Source organism: Dasypus novemcinctus, chromosome X, assembly GCF_030445035.2.
Source record: "Dasypus novemcinctus isolate mDasNov1 chromosome X, mDasNov1.1.hap2, whole genome shotgun sequence".
Lineage (NCBI taxonomy): Eukaryota > Metazoa > Chordata > Mammalia > Cingulata > Dasypodidae > Dasypus > Dasypus novemcinctus.
In genome coordinates this window covers 80,724,305-80,738,864 of record NC_080704.1, presented here as the reverse complement: position 1 = coordinate 80,738,864, position 14,560 = coordinate 80,724,305, and the positions used below count along the sequence as shown (strand labels likewise).

At 36.4% G+C, this 14,560-nt stretch overlaps 1 protein-coding gene across 16 annotated transcripts in view; it reads left to right on the top strand.

The window, feature by feature from the left end:
* The window catches only part of PHKA1 (phosphorylase kinase regulatory subunit alpha 1), a 205,572-nt gene that overhangs the window by 166,546 nt on the left and 24,466 nt on the right, over nucleotides 1–14,560 (top strand). For 9 of the 16 annotated variants that reach the window (XM_058292339.2, XM_058292345.1, XM_058292350.2 and 6 more), the window contains 4 exons: nucleotides 1,373–1,451; nucleotides 1,592–1,721; nucleotides 4,231–4,332; nucleotides 5,885–6,000. In XM_058292339.2, coding sequence (XP_058148322.1) covers nucleotides 1,373–1,451; nucleotides 1,592–1,721; nucleotides 4,231–4,332; nucleotides 5,885–6,000 — 427 coding nt within the window. Of the gene's footprint in view, nucleotides 1–1,372; nucleotides 1,452–1,591; nucleotides 1,722–4,230; nucleotides 4,333–5,884; nucleotides 6,001–6,126; nucleotides 6,166–14,560 lie in introns of all 16 variants that reach the window. The other 7 variants (XM_058292344.2, XM_058292347.2, XM_058292337.1 and 4 more) reach the window with 3 other exon arrangements.

Here is a 14,560-nt window from a genome sequence, read left to right as displayed (position 1 = left end):
AAATGAAAATAAAAAGATATTCCCACTACCTGCCATTTATACTTCCGTAACAAGTAAAGTGAAACATATATTTTGTTAACAAAACATGCACCAGATATGGGGGACATAGGAAAGAAATGAGGAACAAGTGAGCAGAGATATCTTTCTGATGTCTGCATAGCCTCCTTCCTGGTATATTCCATGATTTCTTTTTTTTTATATTTCTCTCCCTTTCCCTGCCCCGCCCCCCCCCCCCAGTTGTCTGCTTTCTGTGTCTATTCACTGTGTGTTCTTCTGTGTCCGCTTGTACTCTTGTCAGTGGCACCAGGAATCTGTGTCTCTTTTGGTTGTGTCAGCTCTCCGTGTGTGTGGCACCACTTCTGGGCAGGCTGCACTTTTTTCATGTTGGGTGGCTCTCCGTGCAGAGTGCACTCCTTGTGCATGGGGCTCCCCTACACAGGGGACACCCCTTCATGGCAGGGCACTCCTTGCGTACATTAGCACTGCGTGTGGGCCAGCTCATCACACGGGTCAGGAGGCCCTGGGTTTGAACCCTGGAACTCCCATATAGTAGGCAGACACTCTATTCATTGAACCAAATCCACTTCCCTCCATGATTTCTTTTGCCTCTAGGATCCATTTCAACTCCTGTGTTAAGGTTCTGAGAGACAGGAAAAGATGTAATTCTAGGACCATGTGTTAGTGGGTTTCATGTGTCCACCATGGAACCTGTAAAGTCCCAGTTATGTTTTTCTAGTAAACAGAACCTTTTATCACAAATCATATCAATTTTGTGACTACTGTGGGTAACCCAAAAAATGATGATGGCATGGTCCGTGTCCCCATAGTGCTTAATGTCAACAGGAGAGTCAGAAGTTTGGAAGGTTGTGTGCATATGGGTGTGTGTAACCTGATGAAAGTCTAGAAAACTAAAGAATAATATAACATCATAGTTTTTTCTATAACAATATGTCTATAAGGTATGATTGTAAAGTAATAAAGTGACTTCCAAAAATTAGTAGGTTAAAATTAGTTTTTTATATCATAGCTAGAATAGTTACCTGTCAAATATTAAGGACTAACCATGAGAGACTAGTCTGGAAGGATATCATGGAGTGAGTTTCAAATAGAATTTTGAAGGAGGGGAATAATCCAGGTTAGAGAGGAGAGGGATGAGCTAAGGCAGTAGTCCTGAGTTTATATGAGGCAGAGTAGTTTGGGGAGACAATGTAGCCAAAGGCTTTGAAATTTGAAGACTGGCAGAGCTGGAATGCTACTGGTAATGAGGAAATGTTAAGGCAGCGACTTGGACTTGGGAAGAGCTTTTTTATTTTTTCAGTACATTTAGGTTTAGGTGGTTACAGAATTCTGTCTTCACTATCTTCTTCCTCAGGCCTCTGCCTTATGAAACACTCACTCACCTGATAGATGAAGCCAGTGAAGGGGACATGAGCATTTCAATACTTACACAGGTGAGTAAAATTGCAAAGCCTAAACTGGTAATTGCTATTTTAAAGTTTTCTTTCAATTAATTTGGCAATCTCTTGAGGCTACAAAATAGGCATTGTGAGACCTGGGTCATAATTTTTGTCTCTATCCATTCTGTATACAGGAAATAATGGTATATCTAGCCATGTACATGCGAACCCAGCCTGGCCTCTTTGCTGAAATGTTTCGACTTCGAATTGGTCTGATCATACAAGTTATGGCAACAGAACTGGCCCACTCCCTTCGATGCTCAGGTATCTAATCCAGTAACTATTTTAGGTAGGTTCCACTTTTTAAAGCAGGTCTGTGGAATTTCAGGTGAGGAAAGAAAGAAAGCTAAAACATTTTTATCAGTAGCTCAGAAGCTGCATATAGCGCTAACCTTATTCCCATGTTAAGCAGTCACTATTTATACCAATCAAGAAGAAACTCATATGACGACATATTTTTTAGTTCTGCATTTTCATAATTCTACGTCCTGAGAGTGCTGCATTCCATAGTCTACTTAACAGACTGCTTTTAGCTAAGTACATTTCCTCTTTAGTCCTAGAGTGATTCTTGAGTGTGCCATACTTGAGTAGACAGCCAGGATTGGTTTCTGATTCAGACAGTGGAGTTTGTGGACACCAACATCAGTTGACCATAGCGTCAATATTCTAACTAGTCAGCATCATGATCAAATAAAGGAAGACAATATTTCAATCAATATTTATCTGACATAACTCTCTTTGAAATTAACTGTAGCTATATTTAGCAAGATAACAGTTTTAGTTAGAAGGGGCCGGGAGACACTGCAGAACAGAAAGGTATATAGTGTGAAGAGATGTAAAGGACCCCTATGGCATGACTCTTTTCTTCCATCAGTGCAGATTATTATAAGAAAGTATTTGATTTCATCATGAATGGTAAAGTATATAGTGATGGCATAGAAAAATAAAATCATGGGTGTAAAACTCAATTTTAGCCATTGTTTCTATTAAATTTCCCCAAAAGGCTTTTAACTGAACTGTTAACAAGTAGCTAAATTTATTGTTTTGAGTCTAACCTAAAGCAAACCCATGCAATAACTTATACTATAAATAACCCTTTTAAGAAAGAGCGATAACAATAATTTCATACCTACCTTGTGCCAGACACTGCACTTTTTGTTTTACATTTGCATATATTATCTAATTTAATCTTTACAACAACTCTCTGGAGAAGAAGTGTCCCCTTATATTACCGATAAGGAAACTGAAGCTCAGAGAGGTTAAGTAAGTTGCCCAAAGTGGCATTTCTAGTCAGTAAAAGTGGTTTGAATCCAGGTCTGTCTGATTCCAAATGATTTCCACTTCACCTCATTGTTATAGAGAAAATTATATTATATTATTTTTTAGTTGTGATATCAAGGGATGTTTTTTGAGAGGATCTGGTTGTTCAAAAATAAACCTTAAAAGGAGGAATAAACCCCCAAACATTCTTCACCTTTTCTTAATGACCCGTTATGGCTCTTTTTTCCTGTGGATTCATCAAAACTATGGCTTTTTATTGCTATCAGATAAAATCAAGATCTCCAGATCCCTGGGTCTGACATTCAAGACCCCCAACAGTTTGGCCTCTACCTACATTTCAGTAACACTTGCTGCTAATTTTATCAGTCCCTGTCCTTGGAGATTGATGCCTTCTCTGATTTCCAAAGCACTTACTGTCTATACCTCTCATTTAGCAGTTAGTATCTGCAATGTTTTATTGTCATTTATCTTGTTTACATGTTCCATCTCTCCCAAATAAATACTCAGCCTCTCAAGGTCAGGCATCATATCCTACCTGTTTGTACTAATGTTGTTTAAATTCATGACCTACATGTAGTAAAATCTTAATGAACATGGGAAGCAGACTTGGCCCAGTGGTTAGGGCGTCTGTCTACCACATGGGAGGTCCGCGGTTCAAACCCCGGGCCTCCTTGACCTGTGTGCAGCTGGCCATGTGCAGTGCTGATGCGCGCAAGGAGTGCCATGCCACGCAGGGGTGTCCCCGCGCAGGGGAGCGCCATGCGCAAGGAGTGCACCCTGTAAGGAGAGCCGCCCAGCGTGAAAGAAAGTGCAGCCTGCCCAGGAATGGTGCCGCACACACGGAGAGCTGACACAACAAGATGATGCAACAAAAAGAAACACAGATTCCCGTGCCACTGACAACAGAAGCAGACAAAGAAGAACACACAGCAAATAGACACAGAGAACAGACAACTGGGGCAGTGGGGAAGGGAAAATAAATAAATCTTTTTAAAAAATCTTAATGAACATATCATGTTGAAAACCAAGTTCAAGTTATCTTGTCTCAATATTCTTCATAATTTTATGGATTCATATCTATTTTCTTTTAAGTCTCTTTATTTCCCAACTGAGAGGTTTTAATTATTAGTCCATCTTCATATAGTGGCACTTATATTTGTTGTGTTTCTCTGAATGGCCTCCAATTCCATTGTTCTCTTTCATTCTTCTCATTTTCAAAGATAAGCTACTGAGTACTCTAATGATGTAGAAAGGAGGTAATGAAGAAAACAAGGATCTGGTTAGTCCATAAATGGGACAATGACTCCTTAAATAATTTACAATTCATTGCATATACCTAAGACGTATGATGCTAGAAATTTATTTGGTTATTCTAGTCTTCCAATTAAATGACTCAGAAATCCTAAACAAGAAAAGAAGTAGAGCTAAAGTAGGGATGGGGGCATAGCAAGCAGGTTAGAAATCCCTCTGTCCTATTGTTTCTGCTGACTAGCTGAGGAAGCCACGGAGGGCCTGATGAATCTCAGTCCTTCAGCTATGAAGTGCCTCCTTCATCACATTCTCAGTGGCAAGGAGTTCGGAGTAGAGCGAAGCGGTAAGGTTGAATTTCATTTTAGATTTTTTGTCTGAAATGTTTCATTGGTTTTAAAATGTTTTTCTTTTATCAGAGACACCTTTTGTCCACAAATAAACAGAACTCCAATATATAAAACAATTAAAAACAAAGCTGGCTTCTGTGAGAAAATTTGAAAACCACAAGTAACTCAATTTTTTTCCCCTTAAATGATATATCAACTGGATTGATCACGATCATGTTTCTTTTTTAACTATTTCATCTATTCCCTTATATTATTCTAAGTCTCTTCTTTAGGACATTTCTTTTTCAACATAAACAACCCATATCATTTGAAACTTTTTTGTATTCCAATTGGCAATACTTCAGGAGCACCTACAGTGGTGTGTGTGTGTATGCAGTGTGTTGTGTGTGTATGTGCACACGTGTGGCTGCTACAGACATCTGCTGTATCCTGTCAACTTTAAATTCAGATACATCTAGGAGTCAGTCACAAACGAATCTTCCACCTGCAGTGATGGTTTGACAATGGAATAAAGAGTGGTATTTGGTGTCGAGTACCTAAAACAGCATAGCACATGAAAAGAGTTATCAGTCATGCTCAACTTTTAGGCTTAGGACAAATAAATAGGTAATGTCGAATGGCCTGATACCAGACCTTACTATAAAGTAGTGCTTCTGGAGCTTTACTGTGCATACGAATTCCTTGGGAATCCTGTTAAAATGCAGATTTTGATTCAATAGGTATGCAGTAGGACCTGAGAGTCTGCTAACAAGCTCCAAGGTGATGCTGATACTTTGAATAGCAAAATGTTGCTATTGTTTACTTTTTTAAAAATATTAAGTTAAAAATAAAAGGAGGAAGCAGCAGAGACAGAGTTCTTTCCCCCCACCCATGCTGGTACATAGTGACAGATTCCCAAAGAATCAAGAGTTGAGCTGGCCAGGTTATGCTTTTTGGCTGAGCCCAGATTTACTAAGGAAGACATGAAAATTTTTTAAAAATTAAAGGAGGACAAATAAACTAAAAAGAAAGAAAAAAAAAAGGGAGAACAGGAAGCAACTGTGGCTCAAGCAATTGAGATCCTTTTTACCATATGGAGGACCCAGGTTCGATCACTAGGACCTCCTTGTAAAAAAAGAAGAAAAAAAAAAAAAGAAGTAATGCACCAAAAAGATGATGATGCAACCAGCCTCAAAAAAAAAAAAAAAAAAAAAAAAGGAAAACAAGTAAAAAGAAAAAAAATAAAAAATAAAAGGAGGACATACATTTAAGTCAGGGGTACTTAACCTTTTTTGTCCCGTGGACCCCTTTGCCAGTCAGGTAAAATGAATACTACTATAATTTATTTATTGCATATATTCATAGATGAAGAAGATGCTAGATTTCAGTTAGAGGTCAGAGAAAATAAAGGTAATAAGTTGATTTTTTTCTGTTCAGGCTCATGGACCCCCTGAAATAGGTCCGTGGACCCTGGTTAAGAACCACTGATCTAAGTCCTTTTAATGTAGGGGAGAAAAAGATCTGAACCTGTTTGTCCTCCCTCTCTCTTTCTAATTCACCGTGTTGTAGTTCGTCCAATTGATTCAAATGTCAGCCCTGCTATTTCTATACATGAGATTGGTGCTGTTGGAGCAACCAAAACTGAACGAACTGGGATCATGCAGTTAAAAAGTGAGATTAAACAGGTAAGATACTTGGTGGATTATCTAGGATATTGTCATGTTGAAGAATATTCTTTTGGGGTCAGGCTTTGTTGGGATCATTTATTTTGTTTCATATCCTGAGTTTAATTTGAACCACTTATTTTTCAGGTGGAATATCGTAGACTGTCTATCTTGACTGAGAGTCAGGTGAAATGACCAGGGATTCTTTAACATAGTTTAACCTGCCTATGTAACATGCATGAACTCATGACCTTTTTACACTTAGGTAGCAAGCCATGGAATAGCTTGTTTGATTCTTCTTTTTAGCAGTCATTTTGTAGATAGCTTTCCATTTTCTGGATCAAACTACTTTGGTAATTTCAGGTGGACGGTAACTTGCTGCTGATGAGAAATTGAAACCCTGAATTCCTCTTGTTAGGACTAACATATAATTTTGGAATTAATTTTCTTTATGTAACGAGACTTAGATTTCTCACTTTTAAGAATAGATAGTAGCAAGAATACCAGATTAGGTGAGGGCTTTACTTTTGATCTATTTTCAGATATTGTTCCAGAATTAGATTTTAATCATTGTCATGATAGTTATATATGAAGGGTGGTATAGGCACATAGAGGACAAACATCTAAATCAGTCTGGGGGTTTGTGGGAGTTCCTAAATAACATATTGGGGCCTCTTACTCATTTTTTCTCTGCAGATGAGAATAGATGAGTTGTGTTACACAAAGCTACAGTTAACACAATATTCCATAACTAGTCCTTTTAAAACCCTGGGAAATCGTATGATTTCAAAATCTCCAAATTGAGAGTTGGTCTCTCCTGGTAGCATTTTTAAATGAAAAGCTTAAAGTTACTCCTGCTTCCAAATTAGATTTAAGGTAGCATTAGAGTATTGAAAGCACAGCTAAAAGAGGAGAGGTTAATTGGAGATTTTGCTTTTTTTTTTCTTTAAGAATCAAAAGCCCTTTAGGAGTAGTATGAACCAATGTTTGAAACTAAATTTGAAGTAAACTTAATTTTAATACATCCATTAAATACCCTTTCACATGTACATTTATGCTAGGGCAAGAACAGAAATAGAATGAGAAAGGGCCCTGACATAGAAAAGTGTTTACTTTATAGTTTCTTTCCAAATAATTTGGATAATCTGAACATGTTTCCTATTTTAAAGGTGAAAGAACTAAATTCAATACTGAATGGTAAAACTGATGTTGTAGGTAAAAAATCTTTGTTTTAGTTGAGAGTGACCAGCTAAACATTTTATACTTATTTATAGTCACACAGTATTACAAATTCTTTATATATTTAGAATTTGAAGTCCACGTTCCCAGCTAAGTTAATATGATATTTAGTCATATCATTTACATCTTTACCTTATACTCTCACTACCCATTAGTATTCAAGGGAGCCAAAATCATTAGGACTATAATTTATAGGATTAAGGGCCCTAAATTTTCCTAACTTTCTTATTTCTAAATATTGATTTCCATCTTCATCTGCCTATCTGGTATTTTGTATTGTCCAAAGCCCTTTTCTCTACCACTCACCAATGCTCTCTTGCCTGATCATGGAAAAAGCATTAATTTGTAAAGTAGTTTTATTTTTCTTGCCCTTTACCATGACTGCTAGAGTAAGGCTCTGTTAATTAGCTGTCTAGTTACTTGAATAGTCAGTAGTTTTACTCTAATAATAACTTTTTAAAACACAGATAATAGTTTCCTTTCCTCAACCCTTTTAAAATTATATTTTCTCAGGTTTTTCTTATAGTACAATCGTGGTCACCCCCTAGATTTGATGTCACTGTCATTTCTGGTAACTGCTGTCATTTTGTATTATATGCCATTCATAAATGCTTTGAATATATTGTTATATAGTTCATGATATATACTGATTGATTGAAATGAAAAACAAATTGAGTCAAAAATGAAAATAAATTTAAAGCAATTTAATGGGGTGAGATCTTTTTATTTTTTCCCAAAAAGATAGGGAAGGGAAGTGAACTTCAACATTTTTTCATTGTAGAAAACATACTTCAATTTACTAAGTATTCATTAAGTACCTGATTATTAATTTACTCCTTCAGCTAGTATAATTTATTGCATGTCTGTCATGCACTAGGCATTATACTAGGCAGCATCATTCTTTGTTCCCACCTTAACCCTACTGAATCAGAAAAGCTGGGGGTGAGACCCAGCAATCTGTCTTAATAAGCTCTCTAGAGGATTTTGAGGCAATCATAAGTTTGAAAATCACTGGGTAGGTTTTTCTGATTATTAATTCATTTAGTAAATATGTGCCAGATACTGTAGATAAAATAGTAAACAAAAGAGATGTGGTCCTGGCCTCATAAAGCTTATAGTTTGGGGAAGAATGGTCTCTGATTAAATTTCATTGGTTTAAGTCAATAATTCATAATGACCTATGATTTCAGATATCTCAATATGAACAGATTTGGGTTAGATTACAAGCAAACAAAAAGTGGATAACTATTGAAAGTGATATTCATATCTTCGTTATCCTTAACTAAGTAACCTTGTAATGAATTATAAGACTTGGCCACCTCTCATATCTACATTAATAAAAAAGGAGAGAAGCGTAGGAAAGAAATTAATCTAAAAACTGTTTGTATTCGGCTTTGGAAAAGGGTCTGAATTGTTCTCTATCAGATACATATCCTTTCTGAGTTGACCCCTCTGTCAGCAGTCTGCAATCTTGGTGGAAGTGAAGAAAAGACAATGAAACCAAATGGTAGTTCATCTCCTTGGCAGATCAGTATGATAGTCCCTTGTCAACACAAATGTTTAAGAGCTCTTTTCTCTCTTACCTAAAAAGATTGCTGATTTAGGCATTTGTCCCAAATAAAAAATCGAGAGTTCTTTTCTCAGAGAATATTTACATTATTTTTGTTCTGTTTTGTATTTATTTCTGAATATAGACCGTCAGTTAACCACTTTCCTCAATGTATTTCATGCTTCACTTAGCATAATATTTTCAAGGTTCTTTCATGTTGTAGCATATATTATTACTTCATTCCTTTTTATTGTTGAATAATATTCCTTTGAATTGATAAACCACACTTTATTTATGCTTTCATCAAATGAAGCATACTTGGATTGTTTCCAATTTGGGCTATTATGAATAATGCTGTTATGAACCATCATGGGCAGGTGTTTGTGTGGGCATTTTTTTTTTCATTTCTCTTCAGTGTATACATAGGAGTGGAATTACTAGGTCAATGTTCAGCATTCTCAGTAACTGCCGAAGTGTTTTCCACAGTAGCCACACTATTTTATATTCCCACCAGTACTGTATGAGAGTTTTATATTTCTCCTTATCCTCAACACTTGTCTTTTTTTTAATTGTCTTTTTTTTTAAAGATACATAGATCACAAAAAATGTTGCATTAAAAATATAAGAAGTTCCCATATATCCGGCACCCCCCTCACGCACTTCTTGCACATCAACAACCTCTTTCATCATTGTGGCACATACATTGCATTTGGTGAATACATTTTGGAACACTGCTGCACCACATGGATTAGAGTTTACATTGTAGTTTACACTCTCCCCCAGTCCATTCAGTGGGTTATGGCAGGATATATAATGTCCAGCATCTGACCCTGCAATATCACTTAGGACAACTCCAAGTCCAGAAAATGCCCCCACATCACATCTCTTCTTCCTGGTATTCTACTATAGAACTACTGTGACTCTAGCAATGGTAGAAATTGTATAACTGATGTGGAGACAATGGCCATGGTAGTTGCTGAGGGCAAGGAGAAGGAAGAAGAGATGTCTTTTTTTTCATAGCTATCCTAGTGGGTACCTCATGGGGGTTTTTTGGGTTTTTTTTTTTCATTTTCTTAAATATTTGTTTTATTCATTTTATTTCTCCCCACCCCCTTGTTGTTTATTCTTGCTATGTGTGTTTGTTGGGTGCTCATCTTCCTTTTAGGAGGCACCAGGAACCAAATTGGGGACCTCTCATGTGGGAGGGAGGTGTCTAACCGCTTGAGCCAACTCCACTCCCTGCTTTGTTGTATCTCTCATTATGTTTTCCTCCTTTTGTCACTTGTTGCATCAGCTAGCCGCACCAGCTCATCACACCAGCTCACTGTCTTGCTCATCTTCTTTAAGAGGCACCAAGTACTGAACCCAGGACCACCCATATGGCAGGCGGTAGCTCAATCACTTAAGCCACATCCACTTCCCTCGTGGTTTTTATTTGCAATTCCCTGCGAGCTAATGATGTTGAGCATCTTTTCATTTTATTATTTGCCATTTGTATATCTTCTTTGGAGGCATGTCTGCTCAAGTCATTTGCCCATATTTTGAATGGGTTGTCTTTTTATTGATGAGTTATAAGAGTTCTTTATATATTCTAGATATAAGTCCCTTATCAGATATATGCTTTTCCCATTCTGTGCATTAGCATTTCACTTTCTAAATGGTGTTATTTGAAGCATATTTTTTTTCTCTTAATGAAGTCCAATACATCTATTTTTTCTTTGTGTTTTTTTTTGTACTTTTTGGTGTCATATCTAAGAAGGCTTTGCCTAACCCAAGGTTCACAAAGATTTGCTCCCATGTTTTATTCTAAAAGCTTTATAGATTTTGTCTTATTTTTGTGTATGATGTGAGGTGGGTATTCACATTCTTTTGCATGTGGATATCCAGTTGTCCCAGCACCATTTGTTGAAAACACTATGCTTTTCCTATCAAATGGCCTCAGTACCCTTGTCAAAAATCAATTACCCATAAAAGTTCCAGAAGAAATTATTGGAAAATATCTTCAAGACCTGGTGGTAGGTGGAGGATTCTTAAAGGGCGTAAAGAAGAACTGAGTGGACTACTGATGTTTAATGTATGTAGAAGTTTTAATTAGCTTTACTGTAAAAGTGTGGAAATATATAGAGTGGATGGTAACACACAGTAACAGCTAGTTTATAAATGAGGATGTGACTGAAAATAGTAGTCTAGCTATGTAAATGCCAATTGACAGAATGCTTGAGAATAATCTAGGAACTGGATAGAACAGTAAACCAAGAGATGGGTGAGAATTGTGGTTGATGGTACAGATGCAAGAGTATCCTTTGTTAGCTAGAACAAATGTATATCACTACTGCTGGGTGTTGGAAATGTGGAGAACCATGGGAAAAATACAGCTGGAGTGACCTATAGACTGTGGTTAATAGTAATAACATAATATTCTTGCGTCTATGCAAAAGATGTACTGTGTTGATACCGAGGCAGTGTGGAAAATGTGAGCCATATATACACTATGGACATGGTAACAATCAGATGATATTATTTTATCTGTAGCAAATGACACACCGCATTGTGGTGTGTTGATGGAGGGATGTTTGGGAATTCTGCACAGGTGCATGATTGTTTCATAAGCTTACAACTTCTGTCATAAAAAAATATATTTAAAAAATAATAATAGGGTGGGTTGGGGGAAAAACACACCAAATGCAAGGTTAGGACCATGATTAGTAGTAAGATTTTGACAGTGTTCTTTCTTAGTTTGTCTTCATGACAATGCAAGGTGTTGGTGGAGGGTTGATGTATGGGACCCCTGTATGATGTTATGCATGTTTGCTTTGTAAGCTCACAGCTTTTACTATACACTTAATTGTTTATGTATGTTCATATATAAATGATATAAAGATAATAACAATCGGATTGGTTAGGGGAAAATACTTTTTTTAGTAGTAGTAGTTTGACAATGCTCTTTAATCATTAGTTAAAAAGATTTAAAAACAATGCAAGTTATTGATGGTAGGGTGAGATGTTATATGTTTGTTTGATGTTATATATGTTTGTTTTGTAAGTTCACAACTATTATATACTTATTGTTTTGGTATGTTTATGTATGAGTGATACGTTTCAATAATTTTTTTTTTTTAAATCAGTTGACCAAAAATGTAAGGGTCTCTTGCCAGTATCACACTGTCCTGGTTACTGTAGCTTTATAGTAAGTTTTGAAATCAGAAAGTATTTTAATATTATATTAGCTATCCTGGGCCCCTAGAATTTTTATATGTTTGTTAAGATCAGCTTGTCAATTTCTGAAAAGAAGTCAGCTGAATTTGATAGTGATTGCATTGAAGTTTTCAGTCAACTGGGGGAAGTATTGCTATCTTACCAATGTTAAATCTTCCAATCCATGAACATGGGATTTCTTTCCATTTATTTAGTACTTAAATTTCTTTCAACATGTTTTATAGTTTTTAGAGTATAAATTTTACATTTCATTTATTAAATACCTTCCTAAGTATTTTATCCCTTTTGATGTTATTGTAAATGGAATTTTTTTAAAGTTCATTTTCATATTATTGATTGCTGATGTCTAGAAATACAATTGATTTTTCTATTTTGATCTTATTACCTGCAATTATGCTGAACTTATTTATTAGTTCTAATAGCTTTTTAGAAGATTATATAGTACTTTTATGTACAGGATCATATCATCTGCAAAGAGAGAGTTTGACTCCTTCCTTTCCAATCTAAATGTCTTGTATTTCTTCAAATGTTTTTTTACCCTTTTCCTTTCCTTATCTCCTCTCCTTTTGGTACTTTCATTACACATGTGTCAGTGCGCTTACGGGTCCCATAATTCTCTGAGGCTCTATTCATTTTTCTCTGTTCTTTTTTCTCTCCTGCCTTCATATTACAAAATATCTATCGTCTAGTCCTCTGCCAGCTCAAATCTACTGTTGAGCCCCCTCTAGTGAATTTTTCATTCCATTTGCATTTGTTGTTTTACTCATCAACTCCAGAATTTCCATTTGGTTCTATTTTATAATTTCTTATCTCTTTATTAAGATTCTTTTTTGTATGAAATATTGTCCTCATACCTTCCTTTACTTCATTAAGCATGTTTCCTGTATCTTCGAGCATACTTATAATAGCTGCTTTGAAGTCTTTGCTAAGTCCAATATCTGGCCCTCATAAAGGCAGTTTCTTTTGCCTGCTTTTTATTCTTGTGTATGACCCACCTTTACTCTTTCATTTTTTTTCTTTATAAGAGAAGTTGTGAGTTTATAGAACAACCATGCATAAAATACAGGATTCCCATATACCACCCCACCACCAACACCTTGCATTGGTATCGAACATTTGTTACAATGTACGAAAGCACCCATTTTTATAATTGTACTATTACTAATTAAAGTCCATGGATTAATTTAGGGATCACTGTGTAGTTCCAAGGATTTTTAAAAATTGTTATTCTGTTACCATATATACAATCTAACATTTCCCCTTTTAATCATATTGCGAGATATATTTTGATGCTAATAATTGTGTTCACAATGTTTTGCTGCCATCACCCCTGTTTAGTACCAAGACATGTTCATCATTCCAAGTAGCAACCCTATAGATTTAAAGCCATAACTAACCATTCCCTATCCCTACCCTGTCCCCTGGTGACCTCTATTCTAGATTCTGAGGAAGCAAATTTGGCTCAACTGATAGAGCGTCTGCCTACCACATAGGAGGTCCAGGGTTCAAACCCAGGGCCTCCTTACCCATGTGATGAGCTGGCCCACGCGCAGTGCTGATGCACGCAAGGAGTGCCATACCACGCAGGGGTGTCCCCTATGTAGGGGAAACCCCATGTGCAAGGAGTGCGCCCCATTCCGAGAGCTGCCCAGCATGAAAAAAGTGCAGCTTGACTAGGAGTGGCACCATACACACAGAGAGCTGACACAGCAAGATGATGCAACAAAAAGAGACATAGATTCCCAGTACCGCTGACAAGAATAGATTCTAACTCTGTGATTTTACTTATTCTAATTGTTTCAAATCAGTGAGATCATACAATATTTGTCCTTATGTATCTGGCTCAACGTGATGTCTTCAAGGTTCCTCCATGTTGTCACATGTATCAGGACTTAATTCCTTTGTATGGATGAATAATAGTCTATTGTGTATGTATACACACACACACACCACATTTTGTTTATCCATTCATTGGTTGATGGATACTTGAGTTGCTTTCATCTTTTGGCAATTGTGATGAATGCCGCTATGAACATCAGTAAGCAAATATCTTTTTGAGTTCTTGCTTTCAGTTCTTTGGGGTATATACCTACTAGTGGGATTCCTGGGTCATATGGTAGTTCTGTACTTAGTTTTCTGAGGAACTGCCAAACTGTCTTCTACAGTGGCTACACCATTTTCCATTGCCACCAGCTATAAATGAGTGTTCTTATTTCTCCAAATCCTCTCCAACACTTATTTTTTAAATAGCAGACATTCTAATGGGCATGAAAAGTATCTCATTGTGGTTTTGATTTGCATTTCCATGATGGCTAATGATATTGAGCATATTTTCATATGCTTTCTAGCCATTTCTATAATTTCCTTGGAAAGATGTCTATTCATGTTTTCTGCCCATTTTTTAATTGAGTTTATCTTTTTGTCTTTAAATTGAAGGATTTCTTTATATATCCTGGATATTAAACCTTTTTCAATACGTGGTTTCCAAGAATTTTCTCCAACTGTGTAGGTTGTCATTTTACTTTCATGATAAAGTCCTTTGAGACACAAAAGTTTGAAAATTTGTTGAGATTCCAT